The sequence below is a fragment of the Musca autumnalis genome, unplaced genomic scaffold (assembly GCF_047663935.1).
Source record: "Musca autumnalis isolate F117 unplaced genomic scaffold, ASM4766393v1 scaffold_4, whole genome shotgun sequence".
NCBI classification, from domain to species: Eukaryota; Metazoa; Arthropoda; class Insecta; order Diptera; family Muscidae; genus Musca; species Musca autumnalis.
Window position 1 is genome coordinate 115,319,675 of NW_027411977.1, and position 27,632 is coordinate 115,347,306.

The 27,632-nt window shown below is 35.6% G+C and overlaps 1 protein-coding gene across 3 annotated transcripts in view; it reads left to right on the plus strand.

Annotated features, from left to right (window-relative positions):
- The window catches only part of LOC141402856 (acid sphingomyelinase-like phosphodiesterase 3b), a 767,718-nt gene extending 742,584 nt beyond the window's left edge, over positions 1–25,134 (plus strand). For all 3 annotated transcript variants that reach the window (XM_073984889.1, XM_073984890.1, XM_073984891.1), the window contains one exon: positions 23,322–25,134. In XM_073984889.1, coding sequence (XP_073840990.1) covers positions 23,322–24,198 — 877 coding nt within the window. In that variant the 3' untranslated portion in view covers positions 24,199–25,134. The remainder of the gene's footprint in view (positions 1–23,321) is intronic.
- Positions 25,135–27,632: the final 2,498 nt, after the last annotated feature.

A 27,632-nucleotide genomic window follows, 5' to 3' on the forward strand; every position in this document is an offset into this window, starting at 1 on the left:
AAAGGTACAAAAAAGCCCTATGAAACTTAGTTTAAGTTCGAAAATAAGCTATATCCGTCCACTTCTTCAGGTACCTCCCCCACAAAAGTTCAAAAATGTTCGGAAAAATTGTGCACACGATAACTCTTGATGGGAGTGACCGATTTTGTCCATACTTTACACATCCTAAAATATCTACCAGATATAGATCAGGTTCTGTACTCCTTCGGGTAGCTCCCACACAAAATTTTGGATAAATTCACTTTAAGACCTGCTCTCGAATCACTTTGATTTTTGTTGAAGCAACTTGCATTCGCTGCCTCAATTACGGCAGTAAAAGTTTTTTCAGGGGCAAGTCCATACTTCTTGAGAAAACAGCGTGAAAGTTGTAAAAAGCCCCTATGGCACCATATGTAGTGGCTGGACGACTCGAACCGAATATATTACCGAATATAGCTATATTATGTTTTTCGCAGGATAGTGTGATAAAAAAGCCCTATCTATCGATATCCCCGCAAATTGTTTAGCTTTAATCCTATCCATACTTTTGTGGGTGCATACGGCCAAATTTTTGAAAGCCCCCCTAAATAATTAAGTTTTTTTTTTTTTTGGAAAAGAAGTATTTCAATCCACACAAGCTGAGGGTATAACTCTGTCGGCAAATCCGACTGATACTTTTTTACTTTTTTTTATATGTCAATCTCCTAGGTATACGCATAGCGTTGCGGAAAAATGTAGTGTACAAAGCTACTCCACCAAAAATTGTTAATATAGGTCCATGTTTTGGTATAGACCCCATATAATGATACCTCCCGATTTGCCCATTTTGAGGATTTTAGGTAATTTTTTGACCGAACTAATTGTAATTTGACGTTTGAAGTTTCCATTGGTCATAAAACTACTACACCAAAATCTGCCACCATAGGTCCATGTTTTCGTATAGTGCCCATATAACGGTGCCTCCCGATTTTCGGTATTTTTGATGATTTTAGCTACATTTTATGACCGAACTACCGGTAATTGAACACTTATCATATGCAGCATTTTATGACCGAACTTCCTGTAATTTAATCCTTGAGGTTCCCAGTGGGTTCCCGATTTTCGTTATACATTGTTTGACCGAACTATTTGTAATCTGATGCTGGAGGTTCCCATTAGTCACAAACCATGTCCACTAAAAATTATCAATAATGGTCCATGTTTTGGTATAGTACCCATATAACGGTACTTCCCGATTTTCGGTACTTTGAGGATTTGAGTCACATTTTTTGACTAAACAAACTATTATTTGACGTTTAAGGTTGCCAGTGTATACAAAGCTAATCCACCAAAAATTATCAACATAGGTTCATGTTTTGGTATAGTCCCCATATAACAGTACCTCCCGAGTTGTAGTACTTTGAGGATTTTTTCCAAATTTTTGACCGAACTATTTGTAATTTAATACTTGAGATCCCAGTGTTCACAAAACAGCTCCAAACTATTATTTGACGTTTAAGGTTGCCAGTGTATACAAAGCTAATCCACCAAAAATTATCAACATAGGTTCATGTTTTGGTATAGTCCACATATAACAGTACCTCCCAAGTTGTAGTACTTTGAGGATTTTTTTCCAAATTTTTGACCGAACTATTTGTAATTTAATACTTGAGATCCCAGTGTTCACAAAACAGCTCTAAAAATTTTTATACATTGGTCCATATTTTGGAACAGCCCCATATTAAAGTACCTCGCTTTTCGGTATTGTGAGGATTTTTTGACTTAAATACCGGAAATTTAATATTTGAGATTCCCAGCGGTCGCAAAATATCTCCACCAAAAATTTTCTAAATAGGTAATATTGTGGTATAGCCCCCGTATAAAGGTACCTTAAGATTTTGGACATTTTTTGGATTTTTGTAACATTTTTGACCAAATTGGACGTTTAAGGTTCCAGTGTTCACAAAGCTACTCCACCAGAAATTGTTAACATATGTCCATGTTTTGGTGTAGTCCCCATGCAACGGTACGTCCAGATTTTCGGTATTTTATAGTATATAAATGTTCTTTGACGTTTGAGCTACTCCTCCAAAAATTGTCAAGATAGGTTCATGTTTTGGTATAGACCCCATATAACGAAGTTCCCATTGGCCATAAAACTGCTCCATCAAAAATTGTCAACATAGGTCCATGTTGTGGTATAGCCCACGACGATACCTTCCGATTTTTGGTATTTTGAGAATGTTAAGTACAATTTTGCAACGAACTAGCCGTAAAACCGTAGAAACTGTCAATACAGGTCCACCTTTTAGTCCCCATATAATTCTTAGGTATTTTAAGAATTTTAACTAGCTTTTGAGCGAACGAACTTCCCCAGTGGTCACAAATCTTCTCCATCAAAAATTGTCAACATAGGTCCATGTTTTGTTTTAGCCCCCATATAACACTACCTCCAAATGTTCGATATTTTGAAGATTTTAACAACAATTTCTTACCAAGCCGTAATTTTCCATTGGTGGTTCCTAGTGGTCAAAACACCTCTCAACTGAAATTTGTCAATAAAGCCCCATGTTTTTGTATAGCCCCCTTACAACGAAACCCCCTAATTTTTGGTGTTTTGACCGAAGCATCAGTAATTGAAGAGTTTATGTTCCCAGTGGTCAACAAAATTTCTCCACTAAAATTTGTCAACATATAAATATCCGCCCGATTGAAGACAGACATTTTTGATACATTTTCTGACCTTATTGAGACATTTGGATATCCATGGTCACAAAATATATTCAACGAATATCGTGGACAGGATAGAAAACTTACTAATATTTTATGATGGAGGGTATAAAAGGTTCGGACCGGCCGAACTTAACGCTTTTTAACTTGTTTAAAATGTAGTTGTTACGACTCTTTTTGTTTCGCCTATAATGTCGATGTTATCTGTGTAAGCCAATGACATGAAGATTTCTGTCTATAGTAATATAATAACAACTGATTTCCTTCCAAAAAAATTGGGTTTAATTACCATTTTTATACCCTCAGCATTTATGCTAACGAGGGTATATACAAGTATGTTTGGACGAAATGTGTTTCAGACAATTTGGAGTCGATTGAGCAATGTCCGTCCGTCTGTCTGTCTGTCTGCCTGTCTGGCTGGCTGGAGCGCACGATAACTCTCGAACGGATAAACCGATTCGGTTCAAATTGTGGCTTTCGTAATATTTTACCCAAACTTAGTTTAAGTTCGAAGATGGGCTATATCGGTCCACTCCTTCCGGTACCTCCCTCACAGAAGTTCGAAAATGTTCGGAAAATTTGTACGCACGATAACTCTTGAAAAGAGTAACCGATTTGGTCAATACTTTGCCCATCGTGAAATGTGTATCAGACTTAAATAAGGTTTCAATATGGACTCAATCGGCCCACTCCTTCGGGTACCTCCCACACAAAGTTTGGGAAAAGTTCAGTTTAGGGCCATCTCTCTAATCGCTCTGATTTTTGTTTTAGCAACTTGTATTCACCGCCCTCCATACGACGGTACAAGTTTCATTAGGGGCATGTCCATACTTCCTGAGAATATAGCCTGAAAGGTTCACTCCTTCAGGTATCTCCCCCACAAAAGTTCAAAAATGTTTGGAAAATTTGTTCATACGGTAACTCTTGAAGGGAGTGGCCGAATTGGTCCATACTTTACACATCCTAATATGTCTACTAGATATAGATAAAGTTCAAATATGAACTATATTTGTCCACTCCATCCGGTACCTCCCACACAAAAATTCGGATAAGTTCACTTTACGACCTGCTATCGAATCACTTTGATTTTTGTTGAAGCAACTTGCATTCGGTGCCTCAATTACGATCGTAAACGTTTTTTCAGGGGAAAGTCCATACTTCTTGAGCAAACATCCCGAAGGGTGTAAAAGCCCCCTATGGCACCATATGTAGTGGCTGGATATCCACTTCCATAATGGTCAATGTAGATCCATTCCTTTTTGTATCTACTCCGCAAAACTTTTGATCTCTAATCCTAATGAACATTTTTGTCGGTTCAAATTCCCAATGTTTTTAAAAACCCCTAAATACATACGTTTTATGGGAAAAATTATTTCAATATATACAGGCTGAGGGTATATCTCTGTCGGCAAAGCCGACTGACACTTTTTTACTTGTTAAGACTTCAGTGCCAACGTACAAAGTGGGTGGTTTGTCCTATCGATTCCCAAAATTGTCATCACCAATTGCAGCATCTCATTGTTCGATAGCATAAAGGTAAATAGAATTAAAGCAACTGTTGAACACATCGTGCTACTTCCTCCTTCCTGATAACTACAGACTTAACTTTTATGTTTCGTAATTGACATTTTCGTGTTAGTGAAAACAATTTTAACATTGTGTCCTGTCTACACGACTAATTGCTAGGAAATTCTATACCTTGTAGTCACTTAAAAAAACCTAATTTCGTATGTAACGTGACATGTCACACATTTTAACAATGAAATTAATATAAATCTCGTTTTGCCAGAATGTTATCTGCTCGACTATTGTCATTCATTAACTACTAACAACACCTTTATCGCTGCCATAATTACCAACAATGTGTAAACTTCATAAACGTGACACTTGTTGAGTTGAACGAATCTATACAAATTTCCCACGAATATGCCACAATGAACTGGGGCGAACATATAATATAATCACACATAATATTGACATTAGCTGACTCTGTACATATATGTATATGTATATCACATACACACAAACAGTGCATGTAGAAAAAGGTAGTCACACATTGGGGTAGTCGCTAAGAAAATTTGTTTTTTTTTTCATCAAAAATTTTTACGGACAGAAGTTTCAGTTGGAGGAACAGTATATTGAACTTTGGGTCGCAGACCAGACCGGTGCACAGTGAGATCAAATTTAAAAATTCCTTTTCTAAGTATTCAAAATTTATTAAGATGCTGCAATTACCAGGTGACCCTGTAAGCCCAGCTGTTCTCTCTCACTGTCAAAATTCATTTTTGTTAAAAAAAAATAAATTAAATTAAAACAAGTAAAAAAGCATTAAGTTCGGCCGGGCCGAACTTTTCATACCCTCCACCATAAAATATTCATTCCTGTCCCCAACTTTAAGTGAGTACGTTAAAATGTCAGATAATGTACATAAAATGCTTCATTCGGGAGGCCCTTTTTTATGGTGCCTATATCCAACTGTTGACAATTTTTGGTGGGCTAGAAATTGGGAGGTACTGTTATATAGGGGTTATAATAAAACATGGGTCTATGTTGAAAGTTTTTGATGGGAGCCTTTAATGTCAAATAACTCCTAATTCGGTTAAAAAATTTAGCTAGAATCCTCAAAATATCGAAAATCGGTACATAACGTGGGAACTTCAAATGTCATTAACAGCTAGTTCGGAGATATCTGGGCTATACGAAAGTATGAACTTAAATGAACAATTTTTGTTGCAGAATTACAGAAAGTTCGTCCAAAAATAAAGCTAAGGTACGGAAAATCGGGAGGTTTGTTTTGGGGCTATACAAAAACATGGACCTACGTTCGGTTAAACATTTTAAGTAAAATCCTCAAAGTACCGAAAATCGGGAAGTATCGTTATATTGGGGCTATGTTGAAAATTGTTGATGCAGATGCGTGGTGACCACTACAACCTTCAAATGTCAAATTACAGTTAGTTCTGTTAAAAATTGTAGCTAAAATGGCCAAATTACTGAAAATTGGGAGGTACCGTTACATGGGAGCTATATCCGAACATGGACCTATGTTGACAATTTTTGATGGAGAGGTGTTGTGACCACTAAGAACTTCAAATGTCAAATTACTGCTAGTTCGGTTTAATATTGTAGCTAAAATCATCAAATTACTGAAAATCGGGAGGTACCGTTATATGGGGGCTTTCTTGACAATTTTTGGTGGATAGGTATGGTGACCACTAAGAATTTCAAATGTCAAATGTTCAAATTACAGATAATTCGTTTAAAATTTGTTGGTAAAATTCTCAAAATACCTGAAATCGGGCGGTAACGTTATATGGGGGCTATTCCAAAACATGGACCTATGTCCACTAGTTATATAATTTTATTGACATTTAAGAACCCTAAATGTCAATTGATAGCTAAATCGGTCTGAAAATGTAGATAAAAACGTCAAAATGTCGTAAATCGGGGGTACCGTTATATGGGGGCTATACCAACACGTGGACCTAGGTCCACAACTTTTATTATATAAATTTAGTTACACTTAAGAACCCTAAATGTCAAATTATAGCTATATCGGTGTGAAAATGTAGCTAAAAACGTCAAAATACCGTAAATCGGGGGGTACCGTTATATGGGGGCTATACCAAAACGTGGACCTATGGCCACAAGTTTTGTCACATAAGTTTATTGACACTTAAGAACAATAAATGTCAAATTATAGCTAAATCGGTCTGAAAATGTAGCTACAAACGTCAAAATACCGCAAATCGGGGGGTACCGTTATATGGGGGCTATACCAAAACTTGGACCTATGTCCACAACTTTTGTTATATAAGTTTATTGACATTTAAGAACCCTAAATGTCAAATTATAGCTACATCGGTCTGAAAATGTAGCTAAAAACGTCAAAATACCGCAAATCGGGGGGTACAGTTATATGGGGGCTATACCAAAACGTGGACCTATGTCCACAACTTTTATTATATAAGTTTATTAACACTTAAGAACCCTAAATGTCAAATTATAGCTACATCGGTCTGATAATGTAGCTAAAAACGTCAAAATACCGTATTTAGGGAGGTACCGTTATATGGGGGCTATACCAAACCGTGGACTTATGTCCACAACTTTTGTCATATATGTTTACTGATACTTAAGAACCCTAAATGTCAAATTATAGCTAAATCGGTCTAAAAATGTTGCTAAAAACGTCAAAATACCGCAAATCGGGGGGTACCGTTATATGAGGGCTATACCAAAACGTGGACCTATGTCCACAAGTTTTGTTATATATGTTTATTGACACTTAAGAACCCTAAATGTCAAATTATAGCCAAATCGGTCTGAAAATGTAGCTAAAACCGTCAAAATACCGTAATTCGGGGGGTACCGTTATATGGGGTTATACCAAAACGTGGACCTATGTCCACAACTTTTGTTATATAAGTTTATTGACACATAAGAACCCTAAATGTCAAATTATAGCTACATCGGTCTGATAATGTAGCTAAAAACGTCAAAATACCGCAAGTCGGGGGTACCGTTATATGGGGGCTATACCAAAACGTGGACCTATGTCCACAACTTCTAATATATAAGTTTATTAATACTTAAGAACCCTAAATGTCAAATTATAGCTACATCGGTCTGATAATGTAGCTAAAAACGTCAAAATACCGTATATCTGGGGGTACCGTTATATGGGGGCTATACCAAAACGTGGACCTCTGTCCACAAGTTTTGTTATATATGTTTATTGATACTTAAGAACCCTAAATGTCAAATTATAGCCAAATCGGTCTGAAAATGTAGCTAAAAACGTCAAAATACCGTAAACCGGGGGGTACCGTTATATGGGGGCTATACCAAAACGTGGACCGATATAGCCCATCATCGAACTTGACCTGCCTGCAAACAAAAGACGCATTTTTCCAAAATTTCAGCGTCCTATCTCCATTTTTGTGGATGCTAGAGTGATTACCACAGACGGACGGACGGACGGACGGACGGACGGACGTGCTCAGATCGACTTAGAATTTTACCCTGATCAAGAATATATATACTTTATAGGGTCGCAAATGAGTATTTCAATGCGTTACAAACGGAAAAACAAACTTAATATACCCTCCATACTATGGTGGAGGGTATAAAAACAATGGAAGTGCATTAAATTGCTAGGTATTCGTCCATTTAGCGTATGTCATTAAAACAGATAATTTTTCTTGTCCGACAGTATATAATGGTATAGAGCTCAATGGTTCAGAATCGTTTTTTCAGAGCAAATACTTTAGCTATGAATTACAAACTAATATTGTGTTCTTTGTACATTTTATAAGAAGTAACGGAACAAGTAGCAGGTCTTTTTTCATTTAGAGGAAGTGCATTAAATTGCTAGGAATTCGTCCATTTAGCGTAGGTCATTAAAACAAATAATTTTCTTTTCCGATTGCATAAATGGTATGGAGCTCAGTGGTTCATAATCGTTTTTTCCTGGTCAAAACTCTGTAACTTTTAAGCGGATAGGGATATTTTCATATTATTTTGTTCGATCAAATTCGGTCAAGTAGTTGCAGGGGAATTCAAGGTCAAAGTTAATATTTTGAGTATTCAAAGCCTGTTTATGTATGTCGATAAGAAAATAAATGCGTATGAAACACTACCAAACGTTTGTTTTCGAAATATTATTACCTTTGATTTTGCTTCAAAACAAAAAACACAGACGAGTTTGGTAGCGTTTCGTTCGCATTAATTTTAAATTAAATTAAATTTGTTTTAAAATTAACAAGTATGAACGGCGTTATGTTCGGCCGGGCCGAACATGTTATACCCTCCACCACCTATACCGACAAATTTAAAGGGGAAGTTTGAGTACCCCTTACGAAGTCTAAATAACAAATTTCAGCCATTTCGGTGGAATATTGAGGCCATACCATTCAAAATACCGAAAATCCGGAGGTACCGTTCTATGGGGGCTATATGAAGGCATGGACCGATACCGACAAAGTTCTGGGGGGAAGTTTTATACCACCAACTTAGACTAAGTACCAAATTTCAGCCATTTTGGTAGGATAATGGAGCTAAAACCTTCAAAAAGCCAAAAATCGGGGTGTACCGTTCTATGGGGACTATATGAAGGCATGGACCGATACCGACAAAGTTCTGGGGGAAAGTTTTATACCACCAACGTAGACTAAGCACCAAATTTCAGCCATTTCGGTGTGATAATGAAGCTAAAACCTTCAAAACCTTATAGAAAAATATATATTATAGATATATGGTAACCTCTATCATATTTTAATAATAAAATTTTTGAAATATTTTAAAATGATATGGTAGCCGCCGCAACATGTTGTGGTTGCCTGTAATAAGTAGTATTTTTATTGCAATTATACTGTACCTTTGTGATTAATTGCCCATTAAAGGATTTTTCAATATATTTTAAATAAAAGTTTATACAATAGAATAAATAAGTATAATATAGAATACACTTATACTTTATAACATTAAACAAGTAAAAAAGTATCAGTCAGCTTTGCCGACAGATGGGGTTTTTACACTCTTCGGGCTGTTTGCTCAAGAAGTATGGACTTGCCCAAAAAAACTTTAACCATCGTAATTGAGGCAGCGAATGCAAGTTACTTCAACAAAAATCAAAGTGATTCCATATCAGGTCTTAAAGTGAACGTATCCGAAATTTTGCGTGGGATGTACCGGATGGAGTGGACAAATATATTCCATATTTGAACCTGATCTATATCTGGTAGATATATTAGGATGTGTAAAGTATAGGCCAATTCGGCCACTCCCTTCAAGAGTTACCGTACGAACCATTTTTCCGAACATTTTTGAACTTTTTGTGGGGGAGGTACCTGAAGGAGTGGACCGATATGGCTTATCTTCAAACATAAACTATGTTTGGACAAAATATTACTAAGGCCAGATTTTGGACCGAATTGGCAGATCCGTTCGAGAGTTACCTTGCGCTCCAACCACTACACACGGTGTCATAGGGTTTTTTTGCAACTTTCAGGCTATTTTCTCAGGAACTTGCCCCTGATGAAACTTGTACTGTCGTATGGAGGGCAGTGAATACAAGTTGCTAAAACATAAACCAAAGCGATTCAAAAGATGGCCCTAAACTGAACTTTTCCGAAATTTTGTGTGGGAGGTACCCGAAGGAGTGGTACCTTATTTATGTCTGGTACACATTTCACGATGGGCAAAGTATGGACTAAATCGGTTACTCCCTTCAAGAGTTATCGTGCGCACAAATTTTCCGAACATTTTCGAACTTTTGTGGGGGAGGTACCGGAAGGAGTAGACCGATATAGCCCACCTATGAATGACTTTTGTGAAATATGCACTCGTACTTCGATGAAGCAAAGAAAAGCCCCACATGTATTTTTAGGAAACTTGTTCATACTAGAGGTGGGCGCGTTCCGTGGCGTGAGTAGTGCGTGTTCGTGCCTTCTCGAAAAACGCCGTGTTTGTGCGTGTCGTGCCGGAATGAATTTTTGGCCGTGCGTGATCGTTTTTTTTTTTTTGTTCGACACGGTTTTGCACGACACAACTAAACACGATCTGCACTATGTGACACGATCGTGCTAAATTTTTGTTCTCCCTTTAGATGTCGTGCAAGATACCTTACTAAACACGAACATCGAAAAAGAAACCGACCAAAATATTCCTAAAATTATTTGCTTCGTTTTTGCAGTCTGGTACTTATGGAGAGGCCAGAGTATGAGTGAAAAAAGATGATGTTTGTTTGCCATTTGTTTTGTTCATGAGAGAAGCAAATACAAAAACTACTATGAGGGTTAACGCAATATACTCTCTTTGCAAATCAGATGTTTATCTTACTGCACTGATGGGCAAATTGCGATAGACTCATGTATTTTTTACACTTTTGTGTGTGAGGCAGAGCATTTCTGCCCATCAGTGATCTTACTGTATTATTTGTTATGGATGATGTTATTGAAAAACATCCTCTTCCCGAATTGAGAAAACTGATTGACTGCCCAAAAAACGTTGTGAAATATTTTAAACACTCGGAGCTAAAGAACAAATTGTCGAAAATGTTAAAACAAGATATAAAAACAAGTTGGAATTCAACATATATACTTGAGAGCATATACCAAGTCCAGAGTCAGATTAACAGCCTGTTTCTGTATGTCGAAAGCAGAATGTGTGCGAATGTAACACGCCCGAACTTTAGTTTTCGAAATAATTTTACCTTTGCTCTTGCTTCAAAACAAAAAACAAAATTGAAAAACACACAAGAGTTTGGACGTGTTTCATTCGCACACATTCTTCTTTCGACATACAGAAACTGGCTGTAAGAATATTTTGCTACAAAAGCATGATTTGGATCGTATATCTGACTTAAAGTTTTCATTGCTAGAACTTCTATTGGGTTTTCATAAAATATTCTCGGAAAAGTACCCTACTATGCACATTTTTGCCCTTTGGTCTAAAAAACTTTTGAAAGTCTGCTCAATTGAAAGATTTGAAAGCTAAAACTAAACAATCATTGCTTAAACGCTTTGTACCAACAATGATACATCTTATAGGGGCGTTTTTATTTCCGCCGTTTAACAGCTCATTTTGACTAGCCACAAATCTTCATCTGGATTTAATAAATCCAGTACAAATCTCATTGCATTTAGATATACCTTTTCGAGGATTTAAATTTCAATCAGCTGATTTTTGTTCGTAGCACAATTACCAAGGTAGATGCATCAGCCCACCCGATCGAATTTGAAATGTCAGAAGAAGTTGTTGTAAATTTAACTCGTCTCAAAAAACATACGGCAAATTAGAAATTGATTGTTTAATATTGAAAACATTAGCTTATTATGATACTAATGCTAACTAATGAGCAAATAAAGAATTATTTTATCGTTTAAACATTCAAATATTTTTCTTGGTATCAAATCAAATTTGTATATCAAATCAAATTTATTTTTTTCGTATCGTTTACAAATTTTGACATTTTAAATTATTTCTGTAATGGCAATTCACCGATGAATCTACCTTGTTCCTTGTCCCATCTTGCAACTTTTTGTATTTTCTAGCAACATGTTGCAAAAAACAGAGTGGTATACGAGGATTTATGCCGGATTTAAAATAAATCCACCCAATACGAGGATTTATTTTTGGGTGGGAAATCTGGTAGATTTTGACCGGATTTAGCAAATGAAATGAAAATGAAAATATCTAAATGACCTATAAGAAGATGATTTTTTATTAGCTAATGTAAATGCAATGTTACTTGATATACAAAGTGAGAACATATGATGAGCAGGAAATTACAATGCCACATTTACACTAATTATCAGAGTTTTTGGATCAAAATGGCAAAAAGACGAAAAATGAAAAAGTTGATACAGAAATTGATTCATATTATCGAGTGCCATATCTAGCCCGACTGATGTTTTAAACTTTTGGAAACAGCCTAATCTAAAATATTTAGAACAATTAGCCAGGAAATGTTTGGCAATACCCGTCAGCTCAGCCACCGACGTACGCAGGGGGGGGGGGGGGGCACGGGTGGGCCGGGCCCCCCCCCCGAAATGATTTGGTCGAGCAAAATTTGTAAAGCTGCTGTAACTAGTTATTATATTTTTTTTCTCATAAAAATGTTTGTATTTTTGGAGATTTCAAATTAAAACTTATATTTTCTTAAGTTTCTGAAGAGAAAATGTACGTCATTAACAAGTTTTGTAAGAAAATATTTAAAAAAATTTTGTTTGTATGCTGTTTTTGAGAGAAACTTCCAATGAAATCTGAATTACTTCTTCATGTCATATCATTCCACTATCAAATGCGAATTCCTTAATGAATATACTCCAAGTTTATGTCATATTCGAACTATATAGAGCTCTCGAGGCTTAAAACTCATCCAGTAACAACAAAAATAACGAGTTCAGTTTTGTGGGAATGCACACTGGTCCCAACCTGCGAAAAAAACCGATATCAGCAAAAAAATTGTACACATTATTCGCATAAAATGTGCTGGAAATCACATTTTTATAATACTTTCTTGTGGGTCCTAAAAAGGTTTTTGACCATGGGGAACCCCAAATCCCAAAGTACAGCCAATTAGGACCGAAAATGTAGATAAAAGCTTCAAAATAACTAAAATCGGGTGGTACCGCTACATGGGGGCTATAGGAAAAACTGGACCCATATTGATGATGTTTTGGCTAAAGTATTTTTTTACTTATTTTTAGCATATACTGAAAAATCAGATTGATCTGACTATTATAAATACCGGACCTTCCCATAGAAGTGGGACCACTGGGGAATGGACTACATCCTTCGTGGACTACATCTTGAAAGCGAATTAGAAATTTGTTTTACTGCCATCGCCAAAATTTTGTTATTCTATTTTAGATAAATTTGCTGCTAAACAGTATGAGAAAATAATGAAGAAAAATGAATTTTTGTGCGTGACTTTTTTTCCTTATCATCACCGAAGTTTAATTGTAGCCTCAGACTTTAAGGTTACGAGATTATATACACTAGAATACGATGCAAATAGGTCTCATAAAAATAATGATTTTAGACTCCACATAAATATGTTTGGAGATGATGGAAGTACTTACCACCGTCCATCCGTCAGTATCTCTGTTTGTCTGGCAGGTTGGAACTCATGATAACTGTCGAACGGATCAACCGATTTTGTCCAAGTTATGGATTAGCTTATTATTAGCGAATAATTAAGTGGGGTTCAATAAGGATCGATTGTTATTTGTCAAAACTATATAGAACTAAGTCCATCAAAGTGTTTGTGATCGAGTCCAAAAACTTCTAATCGTACAATTAAGAAAAAAATAAAATGCTTCTTTTTTAACATTATATTAAAAATAAAAAAACAAGTAAGAAAAGTCTATAGTCGGACGGAGCCGACCATGGGATACCCTATACAACTATCCATGGACAATCGCTCTCCACGTAACTTCTTTTCAATGATTGTGAAAATTTAATTATCAAATATCCGAGATATAATGTATAATACTTATGACCAAAACCAAGAAGTTATTTAGCATGGCAAAGACATTTTTGTAGCAGGAATGGAAAATTTAGTTCACACAAACTAAAATGCAATGAAACACAATTATGTAGTACTACTACTTCCGTTGTTTAACTGAATTTATGCATTAGAACCCCTGCAAATTTTCACTGTAGCACAGTGTAATAGACTACGACTAATGGTTGACTACGAATAATAGTTGACTCTGTCTTCCGAAAGTCGACTAAGAATAATCGATTATCCGGTTTTCGCACAGTCAATAGTCGACTACGACTTTTGGAAATTTTACAGTTAATAATCGATTAATCGATTAACCGTAATCGATTTTTCGTATCCCTATTTGCTAGATAACGGGCCTACTGCCTAATATATAATGGGTTCTCTGTAGAGAACCACATTTTTATCCCATGCTACATATTGTCTCTCCAAAAGTTTATGTAACACCACGAAATATTCGTCCTAGACCCCTTATTTGGTATGCCAAAATTCATATCTCGACGAGATAAAGCGATTTAGCGATGTGTGTCCGTCCATTAAAAATTGTAAACAAGCTTTAGACCGCAATTATGCACCGATTGTTACGAATTTTTTAAGGAGGTTGGGTTCGGGCCCTAATAGAAATGATTAGTTTTTGCTGATGATCGTGAAATGTTCAGGGAATGAAATGGACCAAAAACAAAATTTTAACCAATTTTGTAATAACCCGCAAAATTTTAAACAAAGTTTGAGTTTATGATGAAGAAGGTGAAGATCAGATAATACTTAGCGGGTTAAAATTACTGAAACTTTTGTGTGAAATTGGTAAAAATTTCAAATGAAAATATGAAAAAAAAAACAAAAAGTTGAAACACAAAAAATGCCATAACGCATTCATTTTTCAACCGATTTCGTTGGTTTTTCCCATTTTGGAAAGCCAAATTTCCTACTTGCTTACAGTAATTAATTGTACTGTTAGGTGTCATTTACGCAGCCTAGAGCACAAGGAAAAACATTTTACTGTTTTTTAATGCGTTTTTGTCTCACTTAAACCACTATTACTTAGCCATTTGTTAACCGATTTTAAAAATCTATATACATGTCCTCAAGGAATTAAAATATCGACCAAGAATAAAATTTTTATATCTTTCATACAAAAGTAATGGTCCATTTCACCCGCTAAACAATATTAGATCATCATTCAAAATTGTAGGCATCTTTTTTGAACTATACTCTTACCCGGTGCAAAATTTCGTGACTATTGATGTATAATTGCGATTTCTAGCGAGATTATTATTATACTACAAACAAATAACGGAATATATTAGGCTGTAACTCTGTTATCTGATCATGCACACCAACAGAATTGGCATCAATTGAAAGGTCAAGCGTTCCACTTTCAAGTATATCTCACTTGTCCGGAATATCACTTCCAGGAATTAAGATATAAGCTGTATATTAAAAATTTTCACAATTTTCACACAAAAGTTTTGGTCCATTTACCCTCTAAATATTATCCGATCGCCATCTGAAATTGCAAGTTTCTCATTTGTGATTTACTCTTACCTTATTTAAAATTACGCGTTGATCGGACTATTATTGAGACCTACAGAGCCGCTAGAAAATTGGATAAATATTATTTTTTTGGTCCATTTCACCCGCTAAATATTTCACGATCATCACCAATAAGAATAGGGATCTATTCTGATATGAACCCGACCTCCATACAAAATTTCGTGACGATCGGTCCATAATTGCGGCCTGGAGGGTATTTACAATTTATAATGGACAGAAGGACGGACACACATCTCAAAATCGCTTTATCTCGTCGAGATATGAAGATTGGTATACCACATTGGGGGTCTCCGACGAATATTTCGCGGTGTTACATGAATTTTTACCAAATCAAACTTATAATACCCTTTTCCACATTGTGGTATAGGGTATAATAATCCTGAATCATAGTACGGTTACACTATAGTTTTATGCCGGGTTAACCCACTTCGAGAGGATTTATTTGACGTTTGCGTAATGGAATTGACATTTGAAACCCACTTGGTTAATCCGGTTAAGTGTAACCGGGGTATCAGACTCTATCTCTTCCGGTAAATAACACTATGCAGCATTTTTAAGGTAGTCTTGTGCAAACAATTTGAGGTGAGGATTTTTTGAAAGTACAGACCCAAAGTACAAAAGCCCTAGTTGCGTTTTGTTGAGTCAGATCTAGCTTGGATTTTATGACCCCCGCTAAACATTGTTAATTATCGACTTTTTAAAGCAACACGGGGATATGTCCCTGAAACCAATGCAAATCTTCTTCTGACCTCTGACGCAAATTTGTAGATAAGGGTCAGAATAAAATACTTGGGCAAATGTTGAACAGGAAAAACTACAATTATTACCTCAAATTTTATAATATTTCTAAAAATCATATAATTTGTATAGATTTCGCACCATATTTCCAAAACTGTTAATTTTTTCTTAATGTTTTCATTTGGAAATATAGCCACGACAACGGCAGCCGATATTCTTAAAAATTGGGCTAAGATCCTAAATATTATGAATTCTTTCTATTGAATTTATATACTTTGTACCAATATTTCATATAAAATTCGAAAAATCGAACATGTAGAATGGAATATGTGCCAAAATTTTCCTGTCCATCGGACAAGAATTTACAGAGATATTAGCTTTCGAAGGGAAACATTTATTGTGTTCTGTATGTAGCATAGAATCTAAAAGCGTCTTTTCCTCGAAGTGGCACTTTTGAAAGCGGTGTCCACTGTAGCTCGAAAACGGATGCTCCGGTCTTTATATGTTTTTTGGGACTATTATACACATAAACCATGTGCTTAACCGAAAAAGTCTTTAAAAACTGCTGACGGAGTCCGTTTTTTTTAAACCGAAATTTTGATTTTAACTGTTCAAAATTTTCAAAAATAGATTTTTTTAATTCCGTTTCGATAATGGACACGATTATTAGATTCGTAATGATCCCACAAAAATATATGCTGATCGGTTTATTCTTTTTCGAACTACAGTGGGTACCGCAAACTGCGGGCATTTGTCAGAAAGATTATACAAAAAAAAAAGTTAGAAGGTAACTCAAGGTTTAATAGATTTCTTATAAAAAATGCATGAAAAAGGCTTTCCTGATACTTATAAGTGGCCATAATCCCTTAAAATAGCTTAACGTAACGCTACACAACATTTGAATTTTTCAAGATTTTTGGCCAAGTTGGGCCCCCCCCCCCCGAAATGAAATCCTGCGTACGTCCCTGAGCTCAGCAACGAGCGAGAGATTTTTTCCACATCTGGAAATATTCCCAACGAAAGGCGTACTAGACTTTTGAGTTCCAACTTGGACAAAATAATGGTTTTTAAAATAAATCCACCCAATACGAGGATTTATTTTTGGGTGGGAAATCTGGTAGATTTTAACCGGATTTAGCAAATGAAACCTGATAATGTACTAAATCCGGCTAATGAACTCATATCTAAATGACCTATAAGAAGATGATTTTTTATTAGCTAATGTAAAAGCAATGTTACTTGATATACAAAGTGAGAACATATGATGAGCAGGAAATTACAATGCCACATTTACACTAATTATCCGAGTTTTTGGATCAAATGGCAAAAAGACGAAAAATGATACATATTATCGAGTGCCGTATCTAGCCCGACTGATGTTTTAAACTTTTGGAAACAGCCTAATCTAAAATATTTAGAACAATTAGCCAGGAAATTTTTGGCTATACCCGTGAGCTCAGCAACGAGCGAGAGGTTTTTTCCACATCTGGAAATATTCTCAACGAAATGCGTACTAGACTTTTGAGTTCTAACAAAATAATGTTTTTTTAAATAAGAACAGAAAAATTAGAAGTACATATGAATACTTTTTAAAAACAAATGTACACCAATTTCTCCTTTTTATACCCTACCCCACCATGTGGTAAGGAGTATTATGTCTTTGTGCATTAGTTTGTAACATGCAAAAGGAAACGAGATGGACCCACAGTTCCTTTTAGGGATATACATAGAATCACTTTCTGAGTCGATTTACGCATGTCCATCTGTCCATGTATTTTTGTAAACAAAGTACAGGTCGCATTTATTGTCCGATTCGCATGAAAATTGGGGAAGATAGTTTTTTTTTGGCAAAAAGACGAACGCTATTTATTTTGGTAAAAATCGGTTCAGATTTGGATATAGCCCCCATATATATCTTCACCCGATTTAAGGCATTTAGTGAAAGAAAAACGCTATATATGTCCGAATGTGCGACGGAATTTAGTCTAGAAATAAGTGTGCCAAATTATATATAAATCGGTTCAGATTTGGATATAGACCCCATATACACATACGATTTCAATAAAATTTGGAATGTTTACCGGGATTTGGCCTAGAAATAAGTGTGCTAAATTATATAGATATCGGTTCAGATTTGGATATACCTCCCATGTATATTCTCGTCCGATTTTAGGTATTTGATGCACCAAACGCGCTATATACATACATATGTACGATTTCAATAAAATTTGGAATGTTTGCCGGGATTTGGCCTAGTGTGTCAAGTGTGCCAAATTATATCGAAATCGGTTCAGATTTGAATACAGCTCTCATATATTATTTAGACAGATTTGAGGTATTTGATGCACGAAAAAATAAAAAAATACAACACCAGTACCGTGTGGGGAATTTTGTCCTAATAAAGAAAACGCGTTTCTAAGATCGATTCGATGAAAAAAGTTTCCGCACCGACTGTGATTACTAAAACCCTTTTGATATTTTTTTTTACTTAAAATTTTAAATTTGCTTTGTTGAATAAATATTTATAGAAAATAAATACAATTCTTACAGGCAAAGTCATTAAAAACGGTCTGTAACTTTCGCTCTTGTCCGATGGGTACAATAAATATAAACATAAAATTCACGAGTTTATAAAGAAAAACCAAAAATTGCAGAGTGTCAAAAGTTCCTAATATGCTCCGAAATGGCGCGATTTGAGAACAAATTGATCCAGAACGGTTTGATAATGATTTTAAATTAGATTACAAAAAAATAAAAATTTTAATGAAAAGCAAATATGTTGTTATAACAGATAAAATAAAAAATGCATTACTGAACATCAATGCATTTGGTGCGGAAACTTTTTTTGCGATAGAGAAAAAATTACACCTTATTTCATAATAGTTTTCCATGCCCTACACGGCTATGTGGTGGTATTATTGATATTTGCAAAAAAGTGCAAAAAGTTATATCCCTACCATACATATTTTACATATTCACAGTGGTGTAGGGTATTATATAGTCGGCCCCGCCCGACTTTGATCCTTTCCTTACTGGTTTTGTAATTTCGTGCGTGAGTGTGCGTGTTCGTGCCTTCTCGAAAAACGCCGTGTTTGTGCGTGAATGTGCATAAAAAATTTGGTCCGTGTTCGTGCATGTTCGTGCCTAATTTTTTAGGCACGCGCCCATCTCTAGTTCATACACTCCACTTTCAAAATTTTAAATTTTGACCATCGGGTCGGCTCCCAATGGTGTTGAGATGTTTTTTTTGTTCGTCTACTTCCTTGCTGCCCTCATTTCTAGTCATTCATTTTCATTGACAAAAAACCCAATGTGAAAAAAATATATTAATATAACCTTAATTTATTTTTTTATTATTTCATATAATTACATACATATTTTCGTTGGTGTCATGCTTAAGTGTTCCATACGCCATTCATTCATCTCTTATAGAGAGATATTCTAACCTCAATATGTTCCACATTCTCTTGTGGACGCAAACATTTTGTAAAGCATGACTTATCCAAAAAATAAAAGGAATCAAGTAAAAAGTGTTAAGTTTGGCCTGGCCGAACTTTTTGCACCATCTAACACTAGATTCAAAATGGAAAACATTGCCCTGCATTAACAATTTTCCAAATAAAACTTTTGTATTCACATTTCGGTCCACAAATGTGACAAAGGACCCACGAAATACAAAACATAAAGTGCGTTACATGTAGAGTTGTGCTAAAGGAACAATATAGGGAACTATTTCGTTCACTTCGCAGTTCATGTTTCGATATTTTCAAAAAATGTGCACTGTCTCAATTCCAAAACTGTCTGAAGGAGCGTTCCAATGCTTTTGCTATGTATCAGAAATTTCCTTATTATTGTCTTGGCTACAATTTTTGTTTAAGTGTTGGACCGAAAATCTCAATGGTTTGACTGTGATATGCCAAAATATCCAAAAAAAAAAAACGTGGATAAAAAACTGTAGACATATTCTCTAGAAGCTTTTTTGCTCAGTACAATCCTATTTTATAGGGTCTCCAACGAATATTTCGGTGCGTTACAAACAGAATGACTATGTTAGTCATACCCTCCATAGCCAGAATATTAACTTTTCCAATGGACAAATTTCATATGAAGCACTTTAGCATGACACCGTCGACAAGTAATCATGTATGTGTATTTTAATATACGTTTCATTCATGTTTTTAATAAACTTAAACGTACGTTGTATATTTACCACAAACAAAATTATGATTCATTATCATTTGTATCGGTGCCAGCTAAAGCATAGCTGATTGTGTGAAATGATAGTGTCAATGCATATTAAGTTTTTTTGTCTGCCCGAGCAAAAATGCTTTCCATTGGAAATGTGTCCAAAGTGGTTATTAAGGTGTTTAATATGATAGCAATATGATAACACCAAAAACATATCCTGGTTTAAGGATATCAAGCAAAAACTGTAAGAAAATTACACTGATCACGCTAATATAATGACAAATAAGATTTATTGGATGGATGCAGTGCAGAAATTGTTGACGGAGTTGAAATCCAAAAATATAATTGAACATACTGAAAAAGCAGAAGCTAGTGAAAGTCGAATATATAAATATCTGAACTTTAATGTTGGACCTCTTTATTGTAATGATAAGTACAGCCAAGAGCAAATCTCATTTATAATGAAGGCTAGATGTGGCTTACTACGGCTAAACTGTAATACATGGCAAACTGAGGAGGAACAACGATGCTCCTTATGCAATACTGGGGAAACAGAAACAGTAGAACACTTTATCGGACGTTGCCCAGTTTTAAAACATATGCGTGTAAGGCATTTACAAAAGCCCTTATTGTCAAACCTTGAAATTATTAGTATATTAAATGGTGGTGAAAAATTTTGCTGGCTTCAGTTATATAAATTTTTCAAAGAATCATGGAAATTTAGAAAAAGCTTAATTGAAGAATTCAATTATTAACACAACACTTTTTATATATTGTCAAATAAACACTCAACTATCCAGCAGACGTTTCATAAAACCATGCTGTAAATATTCTTTATTTAACATAAGATTTATTTATTTATAAACAATATTTTATAATGATATTAAAACAACAAATAAAGAATCATTGAATTGAATGAATTGAATAATATGATGACAAGTAAAAAAGCGTTAAGTTCTGCCTGGCCGAACTTTTTATACCCTCCACCATAATATATTCTGAACTAAAACGGAATAATTATTTACTTTCCTGTCCACAATTTAAGGTGGAAATATTTTATGACCACTGATACCAAAATAAGGTAAAACAAGTAAAAAGACGTTAAATTTTTATACCCTCCACCATAAAATAGTCTTAATTAAAATGGAACAAATAGTTTCCTTTCACAATTTTAAGTGGAAAAATTTTTCGACCATGGACCCCAAATGCTTAAATTATCTAATCTCATCTAAAAAATGTGTTTAGCCAGGTGAAAGGTAACACCTACGGGACTTTATCAAATAGAGTTGGGCAATGTAGTTCCGGGTGCGGATCGATCTTTCTCGTTAATTTTCCCTAAAGGAACTAGTTCCTTAATATAGTTCCATAGTTCCGAGAGCGATATAGTTCAACGAATCTATCTCTATCATCGTTCTTTCTATTTTCTTTGTTCCATCGTTCCAAATAGTCTTTCTCTTCCGTCGTTCTTTTTATTTCCTTCGTTCAAAATAGTTCAGAGAATGAAGTAGTTTAACGAATCTTTCACTTTCTTTTTGTTTTCTACTTATGGTGGATGAATTGACATAAAAAAATAAATTGCAGCGATTTAACTTGGATGTGATTTACGTATGTATATTTTACAATGTGACCGCATCTCAATGATGAACGAACCGAATAAGAATGATCGAAGTGAGTGTGGAATTGACGGAAGAAAATGAACTATACAAATGAAAGGAACTATATGCACGACTGGAACTATATGAACTAAAGGAACTATATAAATGCAAGAGCTGGATGTAGCTCCAATAGTTCCTTGTCCAGAATAGTTCCTTGGAATTAGTTCGTTCCGGAATTACACAACTCTATTATCGAAGTGCCGACCTATCTTTACAATTTTTGGTGGAGAAGTTTTATAACTTCAGGGAACTTCAAAAGTCAAATTAAGGGTAGTTCCATCAAACAATGTAGCTAAGACCCTCAAAATACCGAAAATCGGGAGGTACCCTTATCTGGGGGCTATACCCAAACATGGACCTATGTTGACAACTTTTGTAGAAGGAGATGTTTTGTCTCCTCTGGGAACCACAAACATCAAATAACAGGCAGTTCGGTCAAAAAATGTTGCTAAAAACCTCTAGCACGGCGTAGTCATTTATATCAGAGAAGTCTCTCTCGTGACCTCTGGAATGTTTATGGAACAGTTATATTATCTTAATTACCTTGGATTACCACAGACGGTTGGTGGAGTCATCACTGAATGTAGTTTATCTATATATATAAAAGAGTAGTGAGGTGAGTGACTGACTGACTGATTGACTGACTGATTCATCAGCGCCCAGACGAAACCCCTGAAGCTAGAAAGTTGAAATTTTGGGTGTAGGTTGCTGTTGGTGTGTAGGGGTGAGATAAGGCTGGGTTTTTGGAAATTCGACCTAGAAGTGTACGAAAAGTACTAAAAGGTACTAAATATGGTACTCTTTGTATTAGGCAAACGGCAAGAGCTAGAATTCTGAAATTTGGAACGAGGGTAACTGATGGAGAGCTAGAAAGATGTACCAAAGGGTTTTTGGAAATTCGAACTATAAGTGTACGAAAAGTACAAAAGAGTACTAAATTTAGTACAATTGAGATTTGGGTGAACAGATAGAGCAGGAATCCTGAAATTTGGAATGAAGGTCACTAATGAAGAGTAACGATGAAAGGTTTTTGGAAATTCGAACTATAAGGGTACGAAAAGTACTAAATGGTATAAATTTAGTACAATTTGGATTTCGGTAAACGGATAGAGATGGAATCCTGAAATTTGAAATGAGAGTCGTTGATGAAGAATAACCATGAAAGGTTTTTGGAAATTCGAACTATAAGGGTACGAAAAGTACTAAATGGTACTAAATTTAGTACAATTTGTTTTTCGGTAAACGGATAGAGATGGAATCCTGAAATTTGAAATGAGAGTCGCTGATGAAGAATAACGATGAAAAAATAGGTTTTAATACAACAAAATCGTCAGTGTTCACCACTTCCACATTAAATATTGTTCATATATATTTTATGTCTTTCAGCATACGAAGTAGCGGGCATTTGCTAGTTACTTTATAATTAAACATTTCTAATTGAATGTTTTATTTATTAATATATGTTTTTTGTTTTATATTTTCAGATACTATCGTGCCAATTCTGTGCGCTATCAAACGGATCCTTGTGGTAATATGTGTATGCTTAATCATTATTGCGCTATAACACGTGTGGATTACAAGGAATTTCGACAATGTCTGGAAAAGGAACAGAGTGCTCTACGTTCAAATGCTGGCCAATTGAAACATTTAAATCAAATTATGCTTTTGGCGGTTCTCGGTACTTTTGCTCTCATAAATCTGAGGACAGTACTTACAATTTTACATACAATACTACGTTTATTACTTACCTATCACAATGAATGTCAACAACATGTGAACGCTTGTAGACTTATAAATACCGAGATATCAACATTGCTAAGAACAAAACCAACAAACACTACCATACATTACAACAAAGATAACCGTAATAACGAACACACTAAGAATTTATCAGTTGAGTTGGTAGCCGGTAGTGAACATGGTTGCAAATTTTCGTGCATGCAACAGAAACCAATGAATGCATTTCGAAATATTTGTCATTATGACAAAGGTCAAAGTCTGAACAAAAGCAGCATCAACATTACCGCAGACAGTAGTGACATCTCTTCACAACCCCGTAACAATGAGCAAAATGTGCTAAATATATACTCGTACAAAGGCTACAATAATGGCAAATGTCAAATCCGGACATTCACTGCGGAGTATACAAAGAATATTATGTTACAACAGGCATTATTATGCGAACCAAGCACCGCAAATATCCTCACCAAAAGTAGTAAGAAAAGTCAGGATGTCCCCAATACGAGATTTGGTCATATATTATTGAGCAGTCGAATATGTATACACTGGGTAGTGGGCAAACAACTGAATTCACGTAGGAGATTAGAAGAACACCTGCTTTCATATTTTAGGCATTTCTAATTAAATTGCCAATCCACACGAGCCTTATTTGCAGTGAAAGGCGTAACGATGCTGTGAGTGTAGTTTGAATATTTGAAAATCTCATTTTGTGTTGTTTCCGACATGATTTCCCGTTCGTTATGGCTTCCGGCTTTGACTGTACTTTGTTGCATATATTGTTGTAAATTAGGTTGCCGTTATACATACATACATACATATTTATACATAACATAATATTTGTTGTTCTAATATAAATAATATTTACACAAAAATTAAGCATACATACAATAAAATTCCAAATGTAATAAGTGAATAATTAAATGTTGACACAGACTCACGTACACACACACACCCATACACACATACTTCCATACAGCCACCGAAGTAGCCAGGAGGACGACCCATGGGGCCGAGCAACTCCTGAAATGGTAATTTTTTAGTATTTGTTTTTGTATATTTTAATAGCAAAAGTTCGATTTTGACCGATGAACACCCCGAAATGGTGTCCCGAAGTATTTCTGGCTACGTCCCTGCATGCAGCAGGCTAGTATAGGTTGTTAACGATGTTCTTAATATTTTATTCTCTATTCTAATTTTGATAAATAATTTTATTCAATTCCATTTGCTTTAGGGAGAAATGAATATTAACGAAGTGTTATTTGTTGTTACACCCTCCACCATAATATTTCATTTGTCATTCCGTTTGTAACACATCGAAATGTTTGTCGGAGACCCTATAAAGTCTTAGTCAATATAACAATGTCCGTCTGTCTGTTGACAGCTCGGGAAATTTTGCAGTATTTTGAAGGTTTTAGCCACATTATCTTAACAAAATGGCAAAAATTTGGCATTAGGTATTCCATGGGGCTACAACAGCTTCCTCCAGAAATTTGTCAGTATAGGCCGTTCACGGTGCGCCTTAAAAATTTTAAATGAAAGGTGCTTACACCGGGGAAGTTTTTGCGGATTCTGAAAGTACAACGTTTATAGATGAGAAAAATAAAAAAAATCGCCGGAGGGATTTTCAAATAAATCGCGGTCAAAGTTCGCAATTTTGGGGTTTTTCAGGTTTTCACAATTTTTGCTTGGAAATATTGTAGCAGTGAAAATCCTCTACAACATTTTCTTTAGTCCCATTTCGATAGGACTTGCCGTTTTCAAGCAAAATCCTGAAAACGTAAAACAAACCTAAAATTGCGAACTTTGACCGCGATTTATTCAAAAATCCCTCCGGGGTTTTTTTTTTTTTTTTTTTTTGATTCTTTTCATCTATGAACATTGTAGTTTCAGAATCCGCAAAAACTTCCCAGGTGTAAGCACCTTTCATTTAAATTTAGTTAAGGCGCACTGTGCGTTTTAATATGGCCCCCATAGAACGGAACCTTGAAATTTGGCAGTTAGTATTCTTGGGGGCTACAAAAAGTTTCTTGTTTTTGGATTTTTCTCATCTATGAACATTGCTATTTCAGAATCCGCAAAAACTTCCCAGGTTTAAGCGGTTTTCATTGAAAGTTAGTTAAGGTGCACCCTGCATGACATGGTTTTCTAAGGTGGCGATACAATCAGTGCATTGGCCCAATTTGAACTTCTATATCTCAAAAATGGTAAAACGTATGAAAAATTCTTAAATATCAGTTTTGTAGAAAATTTTCACTGCTACAACATCTTCTTTAGTGTCATTTCCATTGGACTTGCAGATTCCAAGAAAAATCGTGAAAACCTAAAAAACCCTAAAAATGGGAACTTTGACCGCGATTTACTTGAAAATCCCTCCGGCGTTTTTTTTTTTGTTTTTTGATTCTTCTCATCTATGAACACTGTAGTTTCAGAATCCGCAAAAACTTCCCAGGTGTAAGCACCTTTCATTTAAAATTAGTTAAGGCGCAATGTGCCTTGTGATATGGCCTCCTTAGAACGGAACCTTGAAATTTGGCATTTAGTCTTCTTTGGGACTACAAAAAGTTCCCCCAGAAATTTATCAGCATAGGAACTTGTTTTGATAGAGCCCTTATAGACCGTACTTCCCGATGTTCGGTATTGTGAAGGTTTTAGACACACTATATCGCCGATATTGCTGAAATTTTGCATTTAGTCTTCTTTGTGGCTACAAAAATTTCGCCCAGAAAATTGCAAGTATAGATAGGTCCACATTGAACGGTACCTCCAGATTTTCGATATTTTGAAGATTTTAGCATTATCGCAATAAAATGCGTGACATTTGGCATTTAATCTTCCTTTTGGCTACAAAAGGTTTCCCCAAAAATATGTCAGTATAAGTCCACTTTTTGATACTCGTAAAGCCACTCGATTTTCGGTATTTTGAAGGTTTTGGCCACATTTTCCTACCGAAATGGCTGAAATTTCACAGTTAGTCTTTTTTGAAGCTACAAAACTTTCCCCCTGAAAATTATCTGTATAGGTCCACGTTTTGACATAACCCCCATAGAAGAGTACTCTCCGATTTCCGGAATTTTTAAGGTTTAACTGCGTTATTATTCCAATTTTTGGAAATTATAAGGTCCATTACACTGTGCAACATTTTTGAGCCAATCGCGTGCAAACAACTTCTGTCCGGAATTTTATGAAAGTAGAGGACTTACTTACTTACTTAGTTGGCCCATTACAGAACATTTGTTCCATAGACCGAACTAAGAAAAGATCTCCATTCCTCTCTGTTTTTCGCTTGACTTTTTGGAATACCGCGCCTTTTCATTTCTTCATCCACCTGTATGCTCCATCGAAGCTTAGGCCTGCCGATTCTGCGTGCACCGCCATGTGGCTTGTATTCATACGCCTTTTTAGCAGGTTCATCATCGCTCATTCTCATGATATGGCCTAGCCAACGCAATCGTTGCATCTCGATACGTTTAACTATATTCATGTCTTTGTATAGCTTATATAGCTCGTGGTTCATACGACGTCGATATTCACCGTCAACGCAAATCGGCCCGTAGATCTTTCGAAGAATTTTCCTCTCAAACACACCAAGCACTGCCTTATCTGCTTGCGCAAGTACCCATGCTTCGGAGCCATACATTAGCAGGGGTAGTATCAGCGTTTTGTATAGTGTTATTTTTGTTTGACGAGATGTGGCTTTGTTTTTAAATTGCTTACTTAGACCATAGTAGCATCTGTTGGCCAATACAATTCTTCTTCTTATTTCACAACTGATGTTGTTTGTTGTGTTTATGGCAGTGCCGAGGTCTTTAACTACCTCAAAATTGTAGGTACCAACTTCCACGGTTGGTCCGAGCTCTATGGACGCTTTGCGCGTCGACACCATCAATTTGGTCTTTTCGCCGTTCACCGTCTCTCAAGGTCTCTTCGACCTTGATAAAGGTATCAGTTACTTCCTTTACTGATCGTCCCATGATGTCTATGTCATCAGCATAGGCAAGTAACATGTGGCTATTGGTGTAAATTGTGCCATTTCTTTTGACATTTGCATCTCGTAT